This window comes from Uloborus diversus, chromosome 3, assembly GCF_026930045.1.
Source record: "Uloborus diversus isolate 005 chromosome 3, Udiv.v.3.1, whole genome shotgun sequence".
NCBI classification, from domain to species: Eukaryota; Metazoa; Arthropoda; class Arachnida; order Araneae; family Uloboridae; genus Uloborus; species Uloborus diversus.
The window spans coordinates 183,302,730-183,328,507 of record NC_072733.1 but is presented as its reverse complement, the minus strand read 5'-3'; the positions used below and the strand labels follow the sequence as shown (position 1 = coordinate 183,328,507).

Genomic DNA, 25,778 nt, shown 5'->3' with positions numbered 1-25,778 from the left:
TGCAGTAATCATGAAACAAAAAACTAAAATTGAAACAACTCATACAATAAAAACTTAAAAAGCTTATTATTTTTAACACATGCAACTGATAGAAGGAATTTCTATTTTAGTTAACATTTTAATTAAAAACCATGTGTACATTTTAGATGTAAAACATAATTTTACTTTTTGGGGTATTACGCTCATATTTTCTTGCTCTCTAGTGCCTGAAATTTTAATAAATTTTTATTTGAATCTGAAATGTTCAAGAGAGGTTATAACAAACAAAAAAAAAATAGCCACAATTATTCAGTTCTCAATATAACATTTTTGCTATAGTGCAATCAATACAGTTAGACATCACTACTAAATGTATATCGACAAAAATCCTCCAGTTTGATTACTTTGTTTCAAATTCTGTCTAGATTGAACCCTTTTTTTAATAGTTGAAACTTCTCAAAAAAAACGAAGTCCTAACTGTAATTGCTCTTGTTAGAAAGAGGGGAAATATTGATCAAAGATAAAAGAAATACGCACAAAACATAGGTTCGAAAAAGACGACTCCAAGAGGTTTGATGGTATTGATCTCAGAGAGCAAGATCCAATGACCGTAATTTTGTCTACTGGGGCGGTTGACTCTCAGTTGGAGACAACACATAGATAATTCACGTCACGTCTCTACTATTTGCCAATTTGATTCCAAATTACAGTTTTTCATTATCGTTGAACAATCATGTACTGCGTATCAAAATGCTTAAAAACTGTCAGAGTATTTCCCAAAACAGATTTTATTAATTAAATAGTGCATTAGTAGCGATACATTATGCTGTACAAAAAGTTATATTTTTTTAATGCTTTCGATATGAAAAGAACTTGATTTTTTGAGCATTAGTGGTTGAAAAAATACATAAAAATGTGTGTATTACGTTGTTTGCGCACATCACATTCATGTTAATTATACTTATCCTTTTTCATACTCAGCATTTTATACGTTAACATACGAGTAATTGGAGCGGGAAAATGTATATTTTTACTTGTTGTATTCGAAACCTTGCTGATTTGCTTGTTTATGTTATTATGTATATTTGTTTCCCCCATTTTTTTTCATCTTTATAATGATACAAATGTCATCACACAAGCATTAAAGTTAAAATACATTTGAGTGAACGAAATGGGTGCAGTTGATAATGGGGGCAAAATTGCGACTGGGAAAAAATATGCGTCCATTAACATGTCTTGCTATGCTCTTACAATTGCTGCTTGTTTAAAAAATTGTTTCATTATTACACTATTGTATGGTTTCCTCTTGGGTAAAAGGTTTAAAAAAAAATTTTGTCATCTTAAATTAAAATTATGTTTTTCGCAATCACGAATGTGTGTGTTTATGTAGGCGTGTGTGTTTGTGTCTGTGTGCAGGCATGAGTGACTGTGTATATGTGTGTGTGTGTGTGTGTGTTGGTGTGTGTGTATGCGTGTGTGTAGGATATGGATGAAACCTGGACACTTTGCTCGCTAGAGGGGCAGCATCGGGAGGGGCCGGTCGACGGTGGTGCTGCAGAGGGAGGGAGGCGGGGGGGGGGAATAAAATCTTAGGAACATCATTCAAAGGTCAAGTGAAAACAATAAGCAATTCGTGATTGCTCAATAAATGCTTCTAAATACTGCATTTTGAAACTGTAAAGGAAATATTTTGTTTGCTTTGCGTTTTATAGGGATGTGGGTTTTATTGAATTCAAGTTAATTGATTTAACAAATTTTAAAAGTTCCAATAATAAGTATTAAAGTTCATACTCAAAGTATTTGCACACATTGCAACTCTCCATTAGTTTACGTTTGACTTAGTAAAGGTTATTTTTATGTTTGGTAGTTTATAAGAGTCCATGTAGAAAAAGCAATTTTAATATTAATATTTCTACTTTTACTATCTTATCCTCTAAACCACTCTGCTGCAGCTTCTTGCCAAAAAAAAAAAAAAAAAAACTTTTCTGAAGACACGACGACTAATCATACTCCCGACAAGTAATTACTTTTCCATATTTAGTGCAAGCATAGCCCTAACTTTCAAAAATCCTATCTGAACATAAAAACGAAATCTCACTTTCTCTAACAGCACAAAACTCCACCAAGCTAGCGAAAAACCGATAGAATGGCACAACAGGGAGTCGTTTCGGGGTCATATTGCATCTTGAGGTAATATAAAAATTTGAGCATTAATGTGCTTCTGATACAGATGGAATACTTTGGCACTTGTTTATAGCCTATGCAGATAATAAAAACATATATTCTAGAATTACGGTGCGTCGCAGCGAAAACACATTTTGCTGTGATTCAAATTTATAATATGTTTTTGAAAAGAAAATAACTTCTACTTTACAACTTTCAAGTTTTTCCCCCCCGTGGAACACACATGTTTGTATCCTACGTGCGCAGAAGCAAAAATTAAAGAAAGAAACTCTAATTGATCCAATTACTGAAAAATAGCGGAAGATTTTTGTTTTTGTGTTTGTGGTGTGTAGGTTGTTTTTGCGCATAATTAGAAATTTTAAACGTTTATTATCCACTTCCCTTCAAGGTTTGCAAGGTTTATTAAAATAAAAATATTACCTGTACAACAGCAACGTTGACTTTACTGGAGAAATACACTGTACAAGCTTTGTTTATCGAATACGTAATGTGAACCTTTCATGACATAGCAGATATCAAATCTAATGCTAATTTTTTTCTTCACCCGCTGTAGCGAATCACGGTTAATGGCAGGAAATGTGGTAGTGATCTTTTGACATACATTTTGAAAATCACGTCACACCATGGACACAAACATACGATCTTTGATTCAACCTCATAAAATATCGTCTGTCAGGTAGTAAGGGGGGGGGGGGGGGAAGAGTGCCTCATCTTGTTCGAATATGAAAGACCATTAATCGTGATATGCTACAACGAGTGAAACAAAAATTAGATTTCAGACTTAATGTCTGCCGCATCAAGTAAGATTCACATATAGAACATTTGTGTAAAAAAACTTGTAGAGTTTCTTTCTCAAGGAAAGTCCACATTGTTGCTGTATTGGTAATATGTTTATTTCTACAAACCTTCCAAACACCAGAGAGAATTGTGACACACCCTTTATATTGAATATGGGGACATGTACGAACAATTTCTTTATTTTTCGAAAAATATTATTAAATTATTTGAGTATTACTACTCTTCTGTTGTACAACTACTGTTGTGGTGTAAACTATTCTGCCGTGTGTATGTAAATTGCAATCACTGCATTTTTCATTTTTTGCATTTTTGTCATCCTAGTGAACGTTATCTTTATCGTACTAGCTCGCTTATTTTGTTTCCGCTGAAAGAAAAAGGCGCGAAAAAGGCATCTAATTCCAACATTTCTCGATCGTTAGTATTGAATCCAAAACGAGTTCCTTCAAATGTCTCGAAAACTCATTTCTGCACAAGCTGCCGTTTACCTGCACACAGCAGTATTTTTATGTCAATGGCAAGCATTAACTCCTTATACTGAAAAACGAAAGTTTGATTTTATATTGGATTTGTTACTCGCCGCTTACTTAATGTATCCTTTGAAACTATTTTGTACAAACATTTCAAAAGAAAAGTACTCAATCTAGTCTTTTTTTATCAATTACATAGGTTTGAACGAAGAAAAAATTGCTTTTCTTTTAAAGCATTTCCCCAAAGGCTAACAGTTCTAACTCTTACACAATTATCGTAAAATTAAGGTGAAATATGATATACTTCTTCAAAACTCAAGTGTTTCAGTTAAATTGAAATCAAATCATTTTAATTTTTTTCGTACACAATCAAGTTTTCTTTACATAACCTGCAGTAATATACTTTAAAGTCTTCATTTATTTTGGGGATTATGAAAATTGAATAAATTAGTCGCTTTTATCATACTGCCTTAGAAATACTAAAGCAAAAAATATCAACTATACCTTAGCTATACTAATGCTACAAATTAAAGGAAACTAAATGCAACTTTTGAAGTTAGAAATCAAATGCAAAACTGTAATTTTCCTATTAATTTTAGAGACTATTAGCTATCCATTTACGATAGATGTAAAACTTAATTTTAATTACGAGTAAAGGGGAAATATATTAACGGTAAACCGATTGTGCTCTCTAATGCAATTATATTTATACCTTCTAGTTTAATTGCTGCTAGCCAAAAATAAATTTATTAACAAATGAAATACATTAACAATATAAAATGGTAAATATGAGAAAAATTTATTTTCTCACGTTAATAGTTAAGGAACACTTAAAAGGATTAGACATAAATATAATATTTTTTAACATTTGAAGAAATGAAAATATTTAATGAAAGTGAACAATGATAAAATTAACTTAATTTTAACGCATGTCTTCCAATTTTTAAAATAGTTGGTTCAAAACTTTCAAGTCTTTACTTTATTAACAGATAAAAATAGATTATCAAATAAAATATCATTTTTTATCACATATTATTATAGTCAATATTCAAATTTAGTAGATTGTATTGCATATATTTTTGAATCGATTCCATTTGAATATGCATATGAATATTGTTCTTTGCAAAATATCAGTCCTAATATTGTATTCATTAAAAACATTATATTTACTAAGCATATTCTATTTGCTAAAAAAATATTGAATTTACTGTAGAATTTTTCTAACCACTAAAATAAACTTATTTTTCTTACAGGATCATCAGATTAGAATAACGAAATCAGAGAAGTTGAAAAACATCTAAGAAAACGAAATCAGAAACATGAATTAACTTTAAACCAAGCTTCTGGCAAAATCATTCGGGGACAATGTTTACCAAAATATCGTGAATGTCTAGCATTAACTCTCCATCTATTCAAATTCGGAATGAAATGCTCGTTAAAAATCAAATGACAAAGCAATACTATTCCCTTCTATCAAGAGTTGTCGTGCAGAGACATTTCATCCCTCGTATCCACTAATGAAAGTGACAGCTTGGAAAACAGATTTCCGTTATCTTTCAGCCATTGTCAAATGTAATGGTGCGTCGTAACAGAAAGAGACTCTTTAAGTTGGTACTCACCATTTGCGCCGCAGTATTTTGTGGTGGATTTCTGCTGAAAGTTGCTGTGACATCTTTAGAACTTCAGACGTCATTAATGGTGGCAGTAGAGCACGATCGAGGTGAAAATTTGCTGACACGATTGTCTGGAATAGGTGGCTCTCAACAGACAAAGGTAAGGACCGATCTTTTGTAGTCTACAGTAAAGTTAAACGGATAAATTGCTTTAGACATTTCACTTTAAGCAGATCTATTTACCTAATGTTTCACTTACAGTCAGTTAAGGTATCTTGTAGCCAGTTCGCATAACTTAATACTAGTTAGTATTTCTTATACAGTGGACGCCCATTTAATTGAAACAATGGTATAATTCAGTGATTTTTCAAATCAACCGCTTTAATGAATCAAATTCTCAAAAACAGAACAAAATAGAGTTTTATTTGATTACCCGCTTTATGGAATCAGCCGCTTTATCGAATCAAAACTGTTGAGAACAAACGTGATTCAAATAACCCGGCGACCACTGTAATACACTCAAACTATTTTTGTGCGGTGAGTAGAGACCGAATTAAAAAAAATCGCATTAAAAAATCGCTCAAAATCTTAATGAATAGCTATAAAAAGTACTTTTTGCAACACAGTTTCTTTTTAATTATTTTATGCGGGGGATAGGGACCGCATAAAAAAGTCTCGCATAGAAAATAAAATCAAAACTTGAGAAATATCTGATGAACTGCTTTTTTCTACGAATTCAAAACACGGCAGCTGTTTAGATCATCGTCACACCTTTTATAAATCTGATTTTGAAAATATACATGAGAACATTTTCATAATTTTATTCCCATATGTTCTTGTTTTACGTATGCAAAACTTTTCAAAGCGTATAACCGTTATTCTTTGACCTTCGTAGTCTGACAGCACGCGAACTTTCCAGTGATAAACTGGTTCAAAATCGCTCTCGGCACTTGAAGATACTACGCTCGCGCTAGTTTTATAAACAACTTCTTCAACTGAGTCCCAATTTGAATGAAATTTTCATACACCGCACAAAAACAAATCGCACAAAAAAAAAAAAAAAAAAAAAAAAAACCGCACAAAAACAGGTTTGAATGTATAGTATAATGTAAAATCATAAAATGCCGAAATCTTATTTCGTGACCTGATCAGAAGAATGCATTCATGCAACTTCAAATTTCTTAGTTTATGTAGCTCAGAAAAAAAAAAAAAAAGTAGATGTGCCACAAAAATATACGGACTGACTCAAAGATACCCTGAATGACTAACATTTTCAATAGATACAGTAGGACGTTTTTCCTACAGTAAAATACTTAGCTCGTAAGAATGCTCAAAAAGTGAATAATGCAAGCTTGAATAGAAAATATAATTTCAAATACAACACATATAATACATACAGGTATAGGACAAAATAATAGGAACACCCAGTTAAAATTGACTCTTTCTTCGATCGTCCAACAAACGGCAGCCACATGTTGTAACAGTTTGCCATCTAGTGGCGGTGGTAGGGAAGGTATCAATCACAAGCACTTGGCATTGTGAGGGTTTCATGGAAAAATTCTGCGTTTATCAAAGCTTGATTATGTTCGATCACTTCGATGTGAAAAAAGGCATGATAATTAGAGCTAGTTTTGCTGGAGTGTCAGTGTCCGGAACAGTCAGTCTTGGGAGTGTTTCAAGTACCACTGTATGAAGGGTTATGACAGCTTATACGAATCTGGGTGAGGTGTCTCCGGAAAATGCAACAGTGGGCGAAAGTTGAAATTGAAATATCGTGATAGACGAGAGTTGAAGAGAATTTTCTCCCGAAAACGCAAGTCTACATTGCCGCAGATAACGTCCGAAATAAATACTCACTTTCAGAGCCCGGTATCATTGAAAACTATTCAACGGGAATTGCATGCTGCGCACATTCATAGCAGAGTAGCTATTCCAAAAGTGTTTATTTCGGTGCAAAGTGCTATGAAGAGACAGCAGTGGTGCAGATATAACCTAAACTGGACACAACTGAACTGGAAACAAATCATATCGCCTTACGAGTCATCATTTACTTTATTCCAGACCAACAAACGTTTGTTCGTCTTGCAAACACTGGCAGAAGCATATCAAATTGACTGCTTGGTTCCTACCGTGAAGCGTTGGTGGGGATTCGGTGATGGTGTGATGAGTAATATCTTCCCGTATATTAGGGACTCTTGTTATCCTGAAGGAAGGAATCACGGGTGAACATTATCGAAGATTTTTCACCGATCATCTTCACTTTAATCTATCCACTTTAATCTCCGGACTATCTTTCCGGGAGAACGTCTAGTGTTCCCAGATGACAACGCCCCTATTCAAGCGCAACACTAAGATCAAACATGGTTACATGAGCTTCACGATGAAGTGGAACATGTAAAGTGGAGTCCCCAGTCCCCTGATCTGAACGTCATTGAGCTTTTGTATAGTTTTTTAGAGAACAAAGTACGTGAGCGGTTTCCTCCTCTATGTACTCTATCTAAACTCGTCTTGCACGAGAAATGGGAGCGAATTTCAGTGAACTATATTCAAGACTTTTATTTGTCAGTCCCATAACAAAAAAAACTGTTACTCAGGCAAAGGGTGGCCCAACCCCTTTTAAATAAAACATTTTTTTTTTCACAGGTATTCCTATTGTTTTGTCCTATACCTGTATATGTCTAAAGATAACGTAACATGTTTATAGGGAAAACTGCTTTGTTCATGTAAACTATGGCGAAACCGTAGTTTTTTTTTTTTTCTTTTGCACAGTAAAAGTGATTTGAAAATTTTTTGAAAAAGGGAAAAATGTATGTTCATAGATAGACAATTTTGGATTTAAGTTATTTCCACCCTTATGTGCTTTATTTTCATCACCTTTTCGTCTTCATCATGACAAATAGTGATAGAACCATATGAAGCAGTGTGAAGCAGAGGGATGTAACTGGATATTTTCAAGTTTTGACGCGGTCCTAGGTAGGCTTTCGTTGAATTTCTTTTCTAAATCATAATGTATAACAGAACCTACCAAGGATACTAGTACTATTTCTTGTCCCAAGACAAAGGAAAAGCTACTTTTCTATTTGTACTGGTTATCTCGAAAATTTTTAATTTTGCCACCGACATCGCATTGCTTCTCATTAACTCATAAACCAACTCGTAAAGTTGCATGCATCAACCTTCATCAGCAATAACAACTTGACTGCTTGCGCTTTTTTGCTGATCCTACCTATTACAAAATGAAGAGGTCCGTTACCGTCGGTCAGGCTACAACAGTCGTAAATGTTATGACTTAGTGACGAATGTCTGTTTAATGATGGCTTCTTGGAAATGTAGGGCTCAGATTATGGTCCTCGGTACATCATTAATATTCTGGATTGCTCTCATTCTTGGGGTCTTCGGGGTATTTCAGGGATGTGCTGTTGCTCTTGAATTGAAGAGAACCCCTGATTAATTCATTTTAATTGTTGATTTGTTAAAATCGGGAAGCACATGTATATAATACTCACAATGAGTCAAACAAACGTATTTTTCATGTGATCAAATTTACATATTTTAACATAAATCGTAACTACTTTCTTTTTTTTTTACGAAAACAGAATATTACTCTTTTTATACGCAAAACTGAAACATGTTTCATAAAGCTTTACATTTCAGTACATATATTTAAAAAAGTAAACAGAGAATAAGACTAATAAAAAATCAAACCTTTAATAAGCACACTGTCAAGTTTCATGTTTTTGACTATTCACAACACAACTTTCTTTAATTGACGGAAAGGTAATTTATTGGGTTTCTTTAATCGTTAAAAATATCATTACAGAGTCCAGTTGTAGAAAGCTGCAATGTGAATTGGCACAACCCAGGAAAACTCGACTGTATATGTCGAAGAAAAAACAATAATTGTCCCGTCAATTAAAGAAAGGTGTGATGTGAATGGGAGTAAACTGGACCGTGTGTGTGTCAAAGAAAAAATAAAAATTTCTCATAACATTCAAATAAAATCTCACCATGAATAAGCAAAACCCAGGAAAACTTGATTGTTTGCGTCGAAGAGAAAGATAAAGTAATTGCCTCTCATTCAAAGAAAGCTGAGTATTAAACAGGCTAAAACAAGGAAATCGACTGTAATGCTGAAGGGAAAAATAACAGAAGTGCCTTGTCGAAATTTCCTGTTTCACTTTACAGTATTTTTTGTTTCTTTAGGTTTGACTGTAGTTAAATAACATAAAAAAGTTTTTAATTGCTGTTCTAGAAAGTCTAATTTATGTAGTTGAAAAATTCAAAAAAGAAATTATGTCGCTGAGTGCCGTAATTTTTTACATGTGATTTGATTACCCTAGAAAATTAGTTTGTTGCACAATAAGGCAATGCTTGACCTTATTAAAACTCTGGAATCCTTATTCGGACTCCTAAGGATCGGGTAGAGGATATAATTATGAGCTACATATGCAGGAAATATGTGCACAAACTGCGCAGAGGAGTGACCAAATAAAACCCAGAAAAAAACGACCTATCAGTGACCCGAATGTGATGACTGATCTTTAGTCTTTCTATTGAAATAAAGATGGAATTGTTGGTAATGTTTTTGAATTTATCAAATGGCTTAATATGTTTACAAATTGGTAATGAAGAATTTTTCAATTTTTCATAGTTTTTTAATACAATTTTGGCGTTTTTCTTGGACAGTTGAACTTGGAGAAACGTGTTCTTACTGAGGCCAAATCGCCATTCGTAGTTATAACTGCTGAAAACATAATTGAAGCTTAAGTTTTCGAACAAAGTTTTTTATTATTTTTCATGAGATGAATGTGTCAAATTTGTTGCCGATTAAAGCACAAACAAGCGAGATACTAGTACCATAAACTTTAGAGTGATCTAATTTGATACGTTCGTTGTATGTGGGTATAGAGGCAGCGACAGCTGTATCATTAACTTAAATCATATTGCTTTTCTCCTATTTTACACAACTTACTCTTTTTTATGTATTTATTTTGCCCTTTTTTATTGAGCAATCACGATTGCTTATTGTTCTCACTTGACTGTTTTGATGTCCTATCATTTTATTTTCCCACCGCCACCCTCTCCGCACCATCACCGTCGACCGGGTCCTCACGATGCTGCTCCTCTTGCGAAAACCGTCTGCAGGTTGCATCCATGTCCTACACACACGCGCATACATGCACAACTACACACACACACACACATAGACACGCACGCACACACATGTACACACAAACACATACACACATGCACCTACACACACACGCATACATACAGACACACACACACAACTACCCACATATTCATGCCTGCACACAGACACAAACACATATGCCTACACACACATACACATACCCCGCCCCCACGCACACACATTTATACACCCAACTACCCACACACTTAAGCCAGCACACAGACACACATGCCTTCACACACATACACATACCCCCTACACACAAACACACATACCCCCCACACACAAACACAAACGCCTACATACACACACTCGTGATTGCGAAAAACATAATTTGAATTCAATTTGTCAAAATTCAAATTAATTTTATATGGATTTTATTTTATCATTTAAAATTAGTTAATAGCCCTTAACAAAGTGCAACACATACTATTTTCCAAGCTGTAAAACTTGTTAAGGCTGTTGACAGTTTTCTACAGCTACACGAGCCCACACATTTAATTACGCCTGTGCTCAGTGATCAACCATTACTAGTGCGGAAAAGTAAATATTTTATCTTTATACCAATCTGATTTGCTCCATAATGTACAGCAATCATGTGCAGTAGCCTTGCATGATTAAGTGATGTGTATTGATTTAGAAATCCTGAGTTTCCATGGATTTCCAGCTACACCCATAATTGCAAAGGATAGGTGATCAACAGCATTGGGTTTCTGAGGCTAGTTTGATGATTAGCATATTCCGCATTCAGCCTGATATCTCAGTGGCACTAACATGCACATTTGAAATGAAGAGGCTGATTTAATAGGTGACTCCATTGTTATACGAGGGATGACTTAGATAATCGCAGATGCTGCATAATATTTCATGTATTTAAAAAGAGCATGTCCAATGAATATTTTCATGATATGCATTCCAAGTAATGTCTGTTAACTTGTTATTGTAAAATAAAATTCTTCTGAATGTGGCTCAGTTACTTACTGTTAAGAGTTTTCATTTGCCATAGTGAAGTATAATAGAAATAAATATAAATCTGTCATTATTGTAAATCTTTTCAACACGTTGTAATTACAAAACTTTCGTGTGTACATTTTTCTTTAAGCTTTTGCGAATAATTTCAAGAATTTATAAGGGAATAAGAATTAATTTCCATCACTTTTATGCATTGCAATTTACATATTATTACAAAAAATGAGTTTAATAAAAGGAAAGAAAACTATGAAACATTTTAAATAGAGTGTTAAAACTTTCAGAATAAAATAGTTAGGGATTTGTTACACTTAGTGGCTACTTACGTTTTAGCTACATGTTGATCATGAAATTTGCAAGTTATTAGAGATATTTGTACAATTACATTTTCTAACTTCATTTTCACGTAATTAAACTTGACTCTAAAGCATATATCTTCAATTTTTATTAATAATCAATTTCTTATTAAGTTTAAATTATACTGTGCGATTGATACATAAATAATCATTTGTTATGTTTGCCAATAAAAATAATTTAGAAAGTAAAGGTTTCAGAAATGTTACTGTACCTTTGCTCGAAGGGTAGATTGGGGCACGTTTACGCAGTGCCTTTTTTTCAAAACGAATCACAAATGGAGAGCCAACAGTCATAACAGATTGATGCTACTACCTAGAAAATATTCTCATAAGTTTTTGAGCATTGTTCGAGCTTTGGTCTAGCATGCAGAAAGAATAATCTGTTTTTTACCAAGTTGAGTAAATTTTGTGTTGAACGTTTTGAAGCTTATTGTGAACAAATAATACTTAGTTAAAAAACAACAAATACATAAAAAATAGTAGAACTTTATCCTCTTTTGAAAACTGTATTTGTATCAACTGAAATTTATTGTTTTTTTTTTGCACGTTCAAAATAAATCCAAACTTGGCGACGGGGCAAGTTTACGCGTTTAACGTTAGAGAGAACCTTTACGATCGTTCTTACTGTGTCATACTTAAACGTGCCTTGACACTATTTTCTCTCCAAACTGTCTAACACATTTTTAGTATTTTCCGGCTATTTAGTGTTGAAAATTACCACTTAGTTTTTATTAAGTTACACTTTCGTATCTTATAGCTTACAATCATATAGTGCTATCTTCAGGCCCCTTCATCTTAAACTTTATTCACTATTCAGCCTGTTATAAATTTGCTTTATTTTAGCGATGGTAAGACAAGATGTTCAAACAGAACCACGATAGGTATCGAAATAAATATGCGTAAACGTGCCACTTGCTCGGGGCAAGTTTACGCAACCGACTTTTACTCAAAAATATTTTTTTTAAATATTTTTTTAACAATTAAAAACAAAAGCTAAGCAACAACTAAATACACGAATTCTGACTCCATCAACTGCTTCATCAAACCGCAGTGTCTAAAATTTTCTAAGTTAAAACATAAAAATTAGAAAATTCACTGAAAAAAAATCGCGTAAACGTGCCCCGGTCTTCTCTATTGCTTTTACATTGTAACAACAGCTAAGTTGAAATATTTTACCAATTTAGCAGTAAAGTTTTATCAATCTCTCCCCCCACCCTTCTCCTCCTATCTACATACTAAATATAATAACGTTTTACAATTCAAATTAAAACCAAGCTGTAAGGTAAGCATGCCGGTGGTAAAAAGTACAATTTGTGTTTTAAAAAGAACATTTTGTGCTTTAAAAAGAAAAACTAGAGTGTCTGATAAGAACTTTTTTAAAAGCACATATACCGAAATTTGGGACTTAATGAGTAAAAAGTAAATTCGAATTATGTTTGCACATTAACATCTTGTCATCACAGAAAGCTACTTTTTTAGAATTCGAGACACCGGTTGAGGTTCAAATTTGTTTTAAGCGTGACTATTTCTTATGGTCAGCAGTTTGTAATTAGAGAAATCTTCTAATTCTTTTTTTTATTGCACTGTTGATATTTAATATTTCATTCCAATTCTAGAATAAGCAATCAATGTCATATTTGTATAGATGACAAAATATTTTAAATTTGAATATTTAAACGAAGGACAAAATATTTGTTTTCTTTAAAAATGTCCATACTTTTAATTTCGAAGTTTCAAAATTATGTTAAAGCAATATTTTAGCCTTAAAAACAAATTTCTATCATAAAAAAAAGGGAAAAATACAAGGACAGAAGCAAAAAAAAATCCCTTAAAAAATATAAAACACTAAAACACTTAACAATAAGCAAAACGATCCAAAAAGGTTGCCTATAAGCAACCATTAAATTTGGAGGGAAAGAGTTAATTTCCTGATAAATCTGTTCAAAATGTATATGCCCATTACAACCATTTCCTTAAAAAAGAACACTTGTTTAAAAGTCAAAACATTGGTTTGAATTGAACTTTTTTGTGTAAAATCTGTAATAAAAAAGGGTATGAGCAGTTTTTAAATGCATATTTTATTTTGTTACTTTAGTATTAATATTTATTGTTTCATTATTCAAAAAATATGCAATTGATAGCAGATACGTAGTTATGACGAAGTTATTTACAAAATGTACTAATTCATGTAAATTTTTGAATGGTGGGAACTTGACTTGTTTTGTATTTTTTTTTTTTTTTTTTTTTTTTTGAAAAATCGGAGCATATTGTAATTTATAAAGTTCAAAAGTATGCAAAAGCAAGATAACTCTTAAGCCCCCAAAACTAATTTTAAACACTTGCGTTTCAGTCATAAAACGGATGGTTTTGAGCTTAGAAAATGAGTTTTAAATTTAACATTGAGTTGCTTTAAATTAATAAGCTCGGCAGAAATGAAATGAACAAAAAAAGAAGAAAAAGAAAGAAAGAAAGAAAAAGAAATAAACCCTCGCAGCGCACGACATTTTTTCATCATTTCTTTGTTTCACCCCTCAGTGCACTTCTTTCGGAGAAACAATTAGAATGTCTGGAGAAAGTACCAACAAGAACTAATGAGTCATTTCTAGAGCTAGAACCTATTCTAAGATCTTTAAAAAACCGAAGAAAAACTTTTGAATGTAGTTTTTTTTTCCAGACACACGAAATGCTCTTTTAACATTAAATGGAAAAATAATTTGATTAGCTACAGGTCATTAAGAATACGAAAAAGATTTATTTTTTTTTCTTTCGCTAGACTTCATTCCGATTTTCGTCACTATAATATATTCTTCAAAACTTTAAGAAAGGGGAAAAGTTTTAATAGCATACTTTTTCATCCTGTTTTAGATAGCTGGTAATTTTAATCAATCTTTTTAAAGATTTTTTTTAACGTAATTGGACTTCCGTTTTCAATTACAGTTAAATGCTTCAATTTTTAAGATTTATTAAACTAATATTTTTATTTAAAAACCAAGATTTTTTTAAGTATTTTTGATAAAAAAAATATCAAAAAATAAAAGTCCAATCAAAACGAAACCGATATAAAATATCAAAACTACTTACGAATATTTTCCAATGTAAAATGGGTTGGTTGTCAATACCTTAATTTCATAAAGAAATATGAAATAGTAAAATATTAAATTATTTTTTGATCTCGTGTATCATAACAATAATATTTTACGATTGATGTCATGAATTTTAAATTCAGCATGTCAATAAAAGAAAAGGCACAAGTTATACAGTGGAATACTCAAGTGAACCGTAACAGTTTTTTTTTTTTGCCCTTATCAATATAATCACGTAACAGCAAATTTATATGCGCCGCAGCATCAAATTTAATTGCAATGGGCGTTATAAAATACTGATTTTCGGTAGTATCACTAGTATTTGTCTAACAAAGAACATTATTAATCCTATCTGCAATTACTTGCGAAATGAAAAAAAAAATCACTGAACAAAAAATCGCGTGTTATAAAATTCATTTTTTCAAAACTTAACATCGGTAGCTGAAATACTTTCGTGGATTACCCCATTATCGAAAAATAGTTTTTTTTTTTAAACTTTGAAATAGAGCTTTAATATTGCATTATTTTGTTATTCTTTACAGAGCAAACTATTCCATTAAAACTGAGAGGGAAATGCATTCAACGTTTTAAATCGGAAAATATTACTTTAAAATTCAATCTGAGAATGTGCGTTGTACATTTCTAATGATGCCTGACAGACCCCATAACACCATATGTATATCATCGGAAATAAGCTTAACTCACTTCTCTTGAATTTCAAAACATTCCAAAGGTATTCATTCATTTTATAACGATTTTAAAATATTAAACTTTAGAAAACACGAACGCTATTGTAATCATTTGAAAAGAAAAGTAATTTTAAATTGTTTTCATTTCCTTCAGTTCATTTTTTACGTACTTCTAGTAAGACTTAAATTATAGGAAAATTTTATGAAAAAAAGTAGATACACAAAGTAAACCTTGTATTTCATGCACCAGTACCAATGGTGGTGATAAGGGTTAAATTTTCATTTCGTTTGTCTTTTTTTTTTTTTTTTTTTGTATTCTCATTCTAGAACTGCAAACATCAGCAGACGATTTTATGAACATCCACTATAATATTAAAATCTGTTCGCGTCCGTCTGTCTGTCTGTCTGAAGATCGATCTTCTCGAGAACCGCTGCGAATCGAGAGTCAAACGAGATACCGATCAATTCGAAATTTTCCAAAGAAAACAATAGGACCAATCCCGTAATTTTGCGACTTTAATTAGCGGATATATTAATTAAAACGTTAATTAACATAATGTTATTCAGGAATTTTTATTTCTTTCCTGTTGCCATTTTGCATATGCGTGAGCAAGTAAAATTCTAAAAATTGTTTTAAGAGAGATTTTTTTGGCTGCTGTCCAAATCTTAAAACAACGTTTCCATCTAGAATTTCATTTTAAATTAGTTTAAAATTGGTTGCCCTATTCGGACATAGCCTTTATTTTATCGTCTGTCCGTTTTTTATTTTTTACATTCAACGTTCTTAACTCTTTTCAGCATATGAAAGTTGTTTCTTTAGCTATGTTTATTGGTTGTAGTATAAGTTTATCATTCACCGGCCTCATATTTTGGTACACTTAAGATGTGCGACTAATTATGTTAATATTGTTGGACTTTTTCCCGTCACATGGGTGAGTTTTCGAATTGTAATAACTCCCTTTTTCCTTCATGTTTCTATTTTTAAAATACTGTTTATATCGTTAAAAGAACATGTTAAATAAAGATTGTTTGAATTTCTTTGTGAAACAGAGTTGAACAAAAAAGATTGTTTTTTAAGGATTTTAACTAAAGCTAAATTGGAATCTGATGACTTGGTATTAAATTAATGCGTATTGGTAGTTATTTAGTCTTGGTGCTTTAGTTTCACGTAATCAACCAAAAAGTATGTGTCATTCTATGTAAAAAGCTGATTGTAATTGTACATAAATAGTTCAGATATAGTCTATCAGATGTAATTCATTTTAACGCGAGCACAGATTATAGTTGATAATGCATATATTTTCATCTTTTGTGCTAACTGAAAATACTCATAACTTGGTATCATTGATAACTATGATTAACGTTAAAGAGGTTTTTGCCAAAAATGTGCTCTACTGGTGTTTTGCAAACCTTGCATTACGCGTATTTATTTACTCCTTAGCGCTTTAGAAACTGATGTCAGAGTAATACAAAAACATCAATTGGACATCTCTTTCATTTTTTAAGTAGCCCGAGCAACGCCGGGCACGCAGTTAGTACTTAAGTAATGTCTGTCCTTCTTAGCAAAGACCTCCCGCCGATTTGCGCATGCGTCAGATCTGCTCTGATTTTGACAAAATAGGGAGAGAAACCCGGAAGTTAAAGATGCAAAATAACGTGCTCAACCGTTGATCCAAAGCAGCGCCGAAAAAGACAGAGATAGCAAGTGAGAGCGGGAAGTGCCCATCCTCAACCTATCGCCCCTTTTTGAAATTGAATTTATCCTAAGTGCTAGTTTTTGCTTTCGGAAACGAACAGTATTTGTTGACTGATAGACCTTTACCGTGTTCTCGAATGTAAATCTATCTAGCTTTTATAAGTTATCAATCGCAATTTGTAGACTATTTAACAATTACATTCCCAAAATTTAATTTCAGAGAAATTCTTTGTATGAAGTTTATTCATTACTAACAAAATACATAAATAGCTTAGCTAGACGTAGCTAATTAGATAGGCTTTTACTGAAGGAACAGGCGTATAGTTACATTCGCAAGGGACGATGTATGCCGTTTTAATCATTTTCGCTGTCTAAGTTTTTATAGTATTTTCTGGTCGTATCAATCAAACTTCGTGTGAAAACAAAAATGCAAATACATTTTTTAGAAAGGAATGCTCAAATAAAGCTAAATTACGTAGTCTAAATTATTAGCACTTTCAAATAAATCTAAGCCGGCAGGTAAAAAATGCTATCCAGATACAAAAAAGGATCTTGTATACACGGCTTTAAGAGTTATAAAAAGTTGTTTTCGCAACACAGTTAAAAATATTTTTTTATACGGTGGATAGAAACCGCATAAAAAAAAAGTCTCAAGTGGAAAATAACCCAAAATGTTATATTTAAACGAAATCAAAATCAACCAAGTGATGATAATTTTGCCCACTCCCGAAAAAATTCCTGAACATGGAAACTTGTGGGAGGTCACAGTGACTTCCCATCGGGATGCCCCTCTCGTCACTTGAAGATACTACCTCGCACTCGTTTTATAAACAATTTTCATATAACGCACAAAAAAAAAAAAAAAAAGACCGCACAAAAACAGATTTGGGTGTACATCGGTTATACGTAATAAAAAAAATCTACGTAATATGATGATTTTCTTTAACAATGTTCTTTTATGATGTGGCACTATTGCCGCAGGTGAGTGATATGTTGAGCACACTTTACATTCAATTCGAAAAGGTACTATAATATGCCATCATATATATTCATAGTTATTCTTAAAAAACGTATGATCTCATTTTGAGCTAATAAAGTTGGAAAAAATTCAACTGTGTTGATTGGGCAAAAGTATGAAACTGATTTATAAAGAAAAAATATCGCACTCTGGCAAGGAAAGTGACACGACTAAAAATTTTTGAAAAACATACTAACTATTAATTACGAATCTAAATTTAAAGTTATTTCATGCCACAAAGCAAACCCAAAGTTAGCTTACATAACTGATGCGCGGTGACGTAAAAGCGTTATAATCAAGAGTAGTAAATCATTGAAATTTCATAATGTAGAAGAAAAATCTTTGAACTTTGGGCATGCACTAACAAATTTAGACGAGAAAAAGTAACCAGAAAAGAAACATCACATCATAACGGTTTACAGCGAATCGTAATATTTAATACTAAATCATCTAAAACTACTATTGATTAAAATCTTGATTTTTTTTCCAATGCTGATTTCTTTTTTTTTTTTTTATGTATCACTTCCCACTTTTTTGTTGGGGTGCGATATGTCCTATAAAGGATCCGGAATATTCAAATTAAAAGAAATTAATTTCGTTGGATAACAAAAATAGGGAATGACGCACATGCGAAAATTATCAGAAGGAAGCATATTTTATTTTAAAAATTACAGCTAGGTTAAATCTTAAACTTACAATAATAGTATGAAAGTAGCTATGCCAATAGCAATGAAATCTATAAACAGGGGAGGAAATTGGCTGAAACGGTTGTTTATGGACTTAAGCTTAAAGATGGTACTAAATGTAGAAAACAATCAGTAATTCCTCCTCAGAACAATTATGAAAGCAAGAATTAAGAACACAATTCGGAAGAGTAGAATGAAAAAACAAATGGAAGATATATGTTTGAAAATGAAGGGGGGGGGGCTAGTTGATGCTTCAAAATCATTAATTTTTACGTTACTGAGAGTGTAACAAATTTTGTAAAATTTGGTTTTAGTCGGCAAGCTTATCGATTTCTGAGTTAAAAACCAAATACAAATGTGTTTAAACAAGGGCGTAACTTATAATTATTCAGTTCTCTTGAATTAATTTATTTTATTTAACTTTTAACTCAAAGTAAAGAAGCGACAAATGTAAAAAAAAAAAAAACGTTACCTGATTTGATATATTCAAATTTATTTTAGAGGTAAATTTTCAACAACTTGAAGACAAAATTTTATTCCAATGCTCATTTCCGTTGACATATGTAAACTACTATAACCTGTATTAGTATTATTTTTATTATTCATTGTAACTCTGAGGGATTATTAATATTATGACGGAATGATGCAACTCACTGGGAACAAACTTTAAACATTTGCGGAAAATTATTTTAAATAGAAAAATTACATTAATTTTTCTATTACATATTTTTCTTCATTTCAATATTCTGAAATAAAAAACAAAATAAATGCGACTTTATTGTTTGTTTTCTTAGCGCAACTGTAGTTTGTTAGCAAAATAGGTACTTTCCGGTATGCCTTTTGGTACATTTGTCTTACGAAAAATTTATAAAAAAATTAAAATATAGGAAGTTTACTTTTATTATCTAGATAAGTTCTATTATTTCAAGTTTTTGAATCCATGAAAATATGTATCCCCCCATAAAACATTTTAACATTCTAAAGCTATAACGAGAAAAAGAAAAAGACAGTTTCTCTGAAAATGACTCCTATGTCTTTGTATGCGTGAGAGAGAGAGATAGAGAGAGAGAAAGAGAGTGTGTAATCAATGTAAGTTTCAGTTCGGGTTCTTAGAAAGTGCTAAAAATGACATAATATTCAATCAACATTTCCCTATGGTTAGCATTGAATCCAACACACATAGTCCACGGCAGAATACAGAAGTTTAAGCTTTTTGCAAATACATTTATGCACATTTTGTAACTATACATTTTGAGTAATTGGTGTTTTTATTGCAATGAAATAAATACCGAAAATTGCCTTTACAGAGCTGAGAACATTTTCTAAATTACAGAATACCAATTTTCAGAGTTAAGGATATGTTCTGATATTGCTTCCGGGATTATGCAATCGGTCCTGTTATTTAGAGTGGACGTTCGCCAATAGCCAGGAATTTACGATTTGATTGCATTAAAACATTTCCATAGCTCATTATACTAAACGAGTTTGTTGCATTATGTACCGCAATAACTAAAGCGACTTTAAGCTGAATAATAGGAGCAGCTCATATCTAGAAGTTTCAGTAAAGTGGTTACTTTCAACATAGATTAAATTACGTAACAGTAAATGATCCAATCTTGAAAAATACTTAATTTTGCTTATTCATTTTTTATAAATAAAACCAGTGTAGAAAATGTATAAACCTATTGTTCCCATTATTTTTGCTGTACATCTTGTGGAGTATCCTACCGTGTGCAGGTAAACAGCAGTATCTGCAGAAATGTGTTTTCAAGACATTTGAAAAAATGTGGGGTGGATTCAATACTAACAATAATGAAATGTAGGATTAAGATGTTTTTTTCGCGCATTTGTTTCAGCGGAAACCAAATAAGCGAGCTTGTACAATAAAGATAAATTACACTAGATGACAAAAATGAAAAGAAATGAAAAATTCGCAGTTACTGCCCTTTGCCTGCACACGGCAGTATTGCGCAGATAATTTATCTTTAATTAACGGCTTTTAATGCTTAACAAAAACGCGCTATATTTGTTGCTGTGAGCTATATTTGTTGCTCATTCAGAGTTTCTTGCGCAAGAGTCTACTTCTTAGATATGAAATCTATCATAATGCATAAAGAATATAGCTGATGTTTCGCACTTTTGCCATGTTCTGGATACTATGTAAATTACGTTACACATTAGATGCTTTTTGATTGTTTATTTGATAGCTAATCATTCATGCTTTTGCCAGATGCTTTGCAAATTACGTAACAAATTTGAGATTAAAAGTCATCTAAGAAGAAAAAAAAAACAAACAAATTGCCTTAATTTATCAATAGTTGTTCTTTGGGAATAAACATAACTATGCTCTGATTTAGATTAAACAAAACTTTTCTTTCAAAGCAACAATTCATTAACAATTCATTCATTTATTCATCAGAAATTGAAGCTTATCACAGCATTTTTTTAGACTTCGATACTCAGAAGAAAAAAAAGAAGAATATACAGAACACAACATTAGAATTTAGGATTCCGAACCAATAACTACTCATTTTCAGGATTGTACACTAATAAAAATGCTGCTTAAGAAAGCATATAGGGGAAAATGGCGCATGAGTTTTACTTCTGAGTTCTTGCGTTCCCGTGTTCACATAAAACACCCGGTTGTGCGTACGTGGGGGTCATTTGCAGGGGAACTTGGAAGCTGACTGTGAAGAAAAATACTAAGTTATGCTTGTTTCTTTTGTTTGGACATGTGATAATAATTTCTCCAGTTGTTTTTCAAAACAATCTTCATAGTTAACATAAAATGCAACTAAACAAATTTTAACATTTATTTATTTTATTGCTGGTAGTTATTGACGTTGTGCGATTGGTTTTGCGTATTTACAGCAAATGTGCCCGTATAAACACGTTTTAAGAAGCATGGTAGCATAGAAAAATATTTGTCTTTGAGGATAATTCTGCGCAATCCTTGCGGTGTTATTCTTCTCAATAGCAATTTTCAAGATACTTAAATGTTACTAGAGCTAAGATTTTTATGTTCGGTTCTATGATTTTATAATTGAATTAATAAATTTATCTACAGCATACATTTAAAAAAAAACAGTTAATGACGTCCATTTAAACAGCAATTTGGTATCCTCCTAAGTTTCTATCTCCAAGATTGAGAATGCCTCCCCCCCCCCACTTTAAGCATTTATAAACATTTATTTCAAATTGGGGAGACAGTTTATAGTTGTTTTAACATAAGATGGAAAACTAGATAGATTTTACATTTGACTTCAGCACTTTTGTAAAAACACTAAGTCAAATAAAGCAGATTCTAGTTAACTAATCTTGGACAATCATACCAGCCACTTATTCGTGAAAACCTAGGAATACTTTGAAATTTAATAACCCTGTTATGCTCATTACCTCGTTCATACCTCAAGACGTTGACTCAACCGCTAAGTTTGAATTCTTTTAGCTCTTTTTTTCTGGGGGGGGGGGAGGGGCTTTTCAATTAAAACAATAAAAATTTCTCACAAAGACCTAGGCAACTAATCCGCAATGCGTTTAGGCGAACACCCTAAATATTTTTTTCTTCAACATTCAATGCAGCTCTCTAAAACTTTAGACAATTATTTAATATGACACAAATAACACATTTTGACTACTTATTTGTTGAAAAAAAATTCGATAGGTTTTTTTTTTCAATAAAAAAGCCATATTTTTAGCAATAAACTAACATTACCTTCACACTTCCAGTGCATTCACTTTTTTCATTATTTTTAAAACTTTTTCTGTCTATCTCTTCGTGAGATACCAAAGACCGTCCAATTTAGAAATAATTAACGAAAAACAGGTTTTATGGCTAAATGTTTGAAAAATTTCCCCGAAAAACTTGCTTTTTGCCGTCTAAGTTTAATTGATCATTACTTAAAAACTACATATTGCTTGCACATTAACTTTTTGAGGTTTATATCACAGTAATGTGTTTAATTACCATGTTTGCAAAGTTTCAAATCTTTAGAGTACTTGTTTCGATAGAGCTGTTGGCGTAAATAAAAACTTGAAAACGTGGTTATGAGAAATTTAAAAAAGAAAAAGTAAATTTCAGTTATAAGCAGTGCAATTGAGTTTAGTAAATTTCTTCTAGATTTTTCAATAATTCACCGATTAGAAAAAAAATCGGTTTTAGAAAGAAGAACACTGGGGCTCTCTAAATTTCTCAAAATCAATTTTTTTTCGAAAATTAGGGTGTTCGCCTACCTTTTAAAAGACTACAGACTCAAGTCTGTCTTCTTATCATACCTGTTGATGCTTATCTTTTCAAAAGCAGCAAAAGGGTGGAAACCACTGTAAGGATGTTTTTTTTTATTTACATGCATTATTTATACACTTGCATGTAAGCAAATTGGCATTACCATTACTTTGGAAGCAATGTTGATTTCATTATCTTTCGGATACATACCCAATTTCTTTTGCATCTCGAACATAATTTTAGGATTTGCTTAGCTATATAACCTACTAATATCGTCAAAAAGCTGATATAAGTTACATTTTTTTCAAACCTGCTGCCTTAACCATAAAACCGATACTTTACTGTGTAATAAATGATACGATTTCAAAGTGTGTTAAAAGTCCTCTTTCCTTGCTTACGTGCTCTGTCTTTTTCAACAGAACTTATTAGCGAAACTGAAGATGAAAATACTCTATCATAAAAACAATAAATGTACGAGCGAAAGTAATTTTAGGAGAAAAAGGTAAGGTGAAGCAGAGCGTGAAATGGCAGAAGGAACAAGAGAATAGTTATTTCTCTTCCATTTTGGAAGCAAAATAATTTCTGCATTTTTCTGAGCAAGTGAACTACAAGAAAACTAGAAGTATTAGGAAGCAATTTTAGAAACAGTAAATATGAGAAAATATTTGTTTTTCTTCTTTTAGATGCATCACGTTTTTGAGACACGACAAAGGTGAATATGAAACAAGCAAAAGCTCAAAAAGGAAATTCTATATTTCAGACTTTCTTAGAGCAAGTTGAAATGAAAAAGGCATTACTAATCAATGTGAAAAAGTTACTCACCCACGTGAAAAGATGTTTACTTTTCATGTGAAATACTTATGAACTGAAAATTAAGATATATATATATATATATATATATATATATATATAGTCGAGCCTCCATATATCGAACTTCCTTATATCGAAATTTTCTATATATCGAAATCCCAGCAAATTTCAATGTTCATTACGTAGAAAAATTGTTTCCATATATCGAAAAAATCTCTATATATCGAAAAAATTTTCGAGACATTCGTAAATTTTTTTTTCCACTTCGGACTGTTTGTCTCATGAAAAATGAAGGTTACGGGAGAAAATTATGTTTACTAAAGGTTGCTAAGAAACTCATAAGAAATTTGGGTTTGAGGGGTGTGTAGATAAGTCGTTGTTCCGTTCTGGAGTTCTTAAATTCCCTCGAGTTTATTTCAAATTTTAGTTGTAACCACTAGCACTGTAAAATCAGTTTCAAGTTATATTTTTTGTCTGTTGATTATCATTCCTAGTCTTTTTAGCTTCAGTAAAAATCATTCAATTTAAGTAGATTGATTTTTTACTTTTCTCTCGGATTACATTGTCAAAACGAAAATCCCCCTATTGTTGCGGATCAAGTTAAACTGCCAAGAATGAAGATGTATGAAGGCACAAAAATGTAATTTCTGTTAATTTTTCAATTATTAACTTTCGTTTAATCCAATGCTAGTATAAATTAGAAATTGGGTTTCATGCACGAAAATTAGCTTTAATTTTAATGTCTTAGGAGATTTTTCTGATAAAATTAGATTGTTTCTATATATCGAAATTTCTATATATCGAATTTTTTCCCGGCAATTTGCTACTTCGATATATGGAGGTCTGACTGTATATATCGTGATGACTCGAAATATTGCAATGGGGGTCAGAAATTCTTTCCTGACCCGAAAAATTTGAGATATGCCGAGAATATTCCAGACTGTTCGGAGTTTCAATCGCCGAAGATGTGGAGTGTGCATTGTAGCCAGTAGAAAAAACGTCCAACACTTACTCTGACTGATATGTAACTTTTTCTTTTTTAACCGACTTCAAAAAGGAGGCGGTTATCAGTTCATACCGTATGTATGTTTTTTTTTGTTCGTTTGTTTGTCCACTCATAGAGTCTCACCTAGTGAACCGATTTTGATGATTCTTCTTTTAATGGATAGGGGATGGCTCAACTTAGGTCCAATAATTACTTTGTTTGACCATATTTGTTCTTTAGAACAAAAGTTATGGGCAAAAAAAACAGTAAATTTTATGCAACTTCGCTATTAAATGATTAAAATGATATTATAGCGAAGTTCGCAGTTTTCATCCGTGGACAACGGTGGCTCAGTGGTAGAATTCTTGCTTCCCACACGAGTGACCCGGGTTCAAATCCCGACTAGGACAAAGTGAATTTTACTAAAATTTCGTTTCTATTGTTTCCCGTATTTTCTCGAATGTTCTATTAATTTCTGTATCTTTCCAAGTCTGGAAAGTTCCAGCACTTTCCCAAATTGTATATAAGGAGATGTAACGTTCATTCGTGGTTCTGAATAAAGATCTCGATTTGAGACTAACGAGTATTCGCTTCATTTGGCTTTCACATTGTCTTCGCTATCTTCATCTACGCGACAATATGAAACTCATTGTTATAAAAGTTTGGTGCCATATAACAGTAACATTAATAGTAATTGTAATGATAATTAAGGCTTTTCTAAAGCAATACAGTGATATAGAGCCGAACTTCTTACTAGGTAACTTCTTACTTTTACTGAAATATCTACATTTACACTAAAAAGAATGAAATAAAAAATTTTGAGAAAAAAAAATAGAACCGACTTTAAAATTGCTCTAAAAAGTGAAAAATAATTTTATTCTTTAAACACCATCGATAATACTTTTAAACATAATTTTTGATGTTGGCGCAAAAACAAAAAGTAAAATCCATTGTAACCATGCTTCGTTCATATTTTTATCAAAAAATCATCCAAAGTTAGGAACGAAACATTTATATCGTTACTCA

At 32.0% G+C, this 25,778-nt stretch overlaps 1 protein-coding gene across 1 annotated transcript in view; it reads left to right on the top strand.

The window, feature by feature from the left end:
• Positions 1-5,003: 5,003 nt before the first annotated feature.
• Positions 5,004-25,778, top strand: part of LOC129219083 (putative polypeptide N-acetylgalactosaminyltransferase 10) — a 100,073-nt gene continuing 79,298 nt past the window's right edge. The window contains exon 1 of the mRNA XM_054853401.1: positions 5,004-5,201. Within this exon, the coding sequence (XP_054709376.1) occupies positions 5,004-5,201 (198 nt within the window). The remainder of the gene's footprint in view (positions 5,202-25,778) is intronic.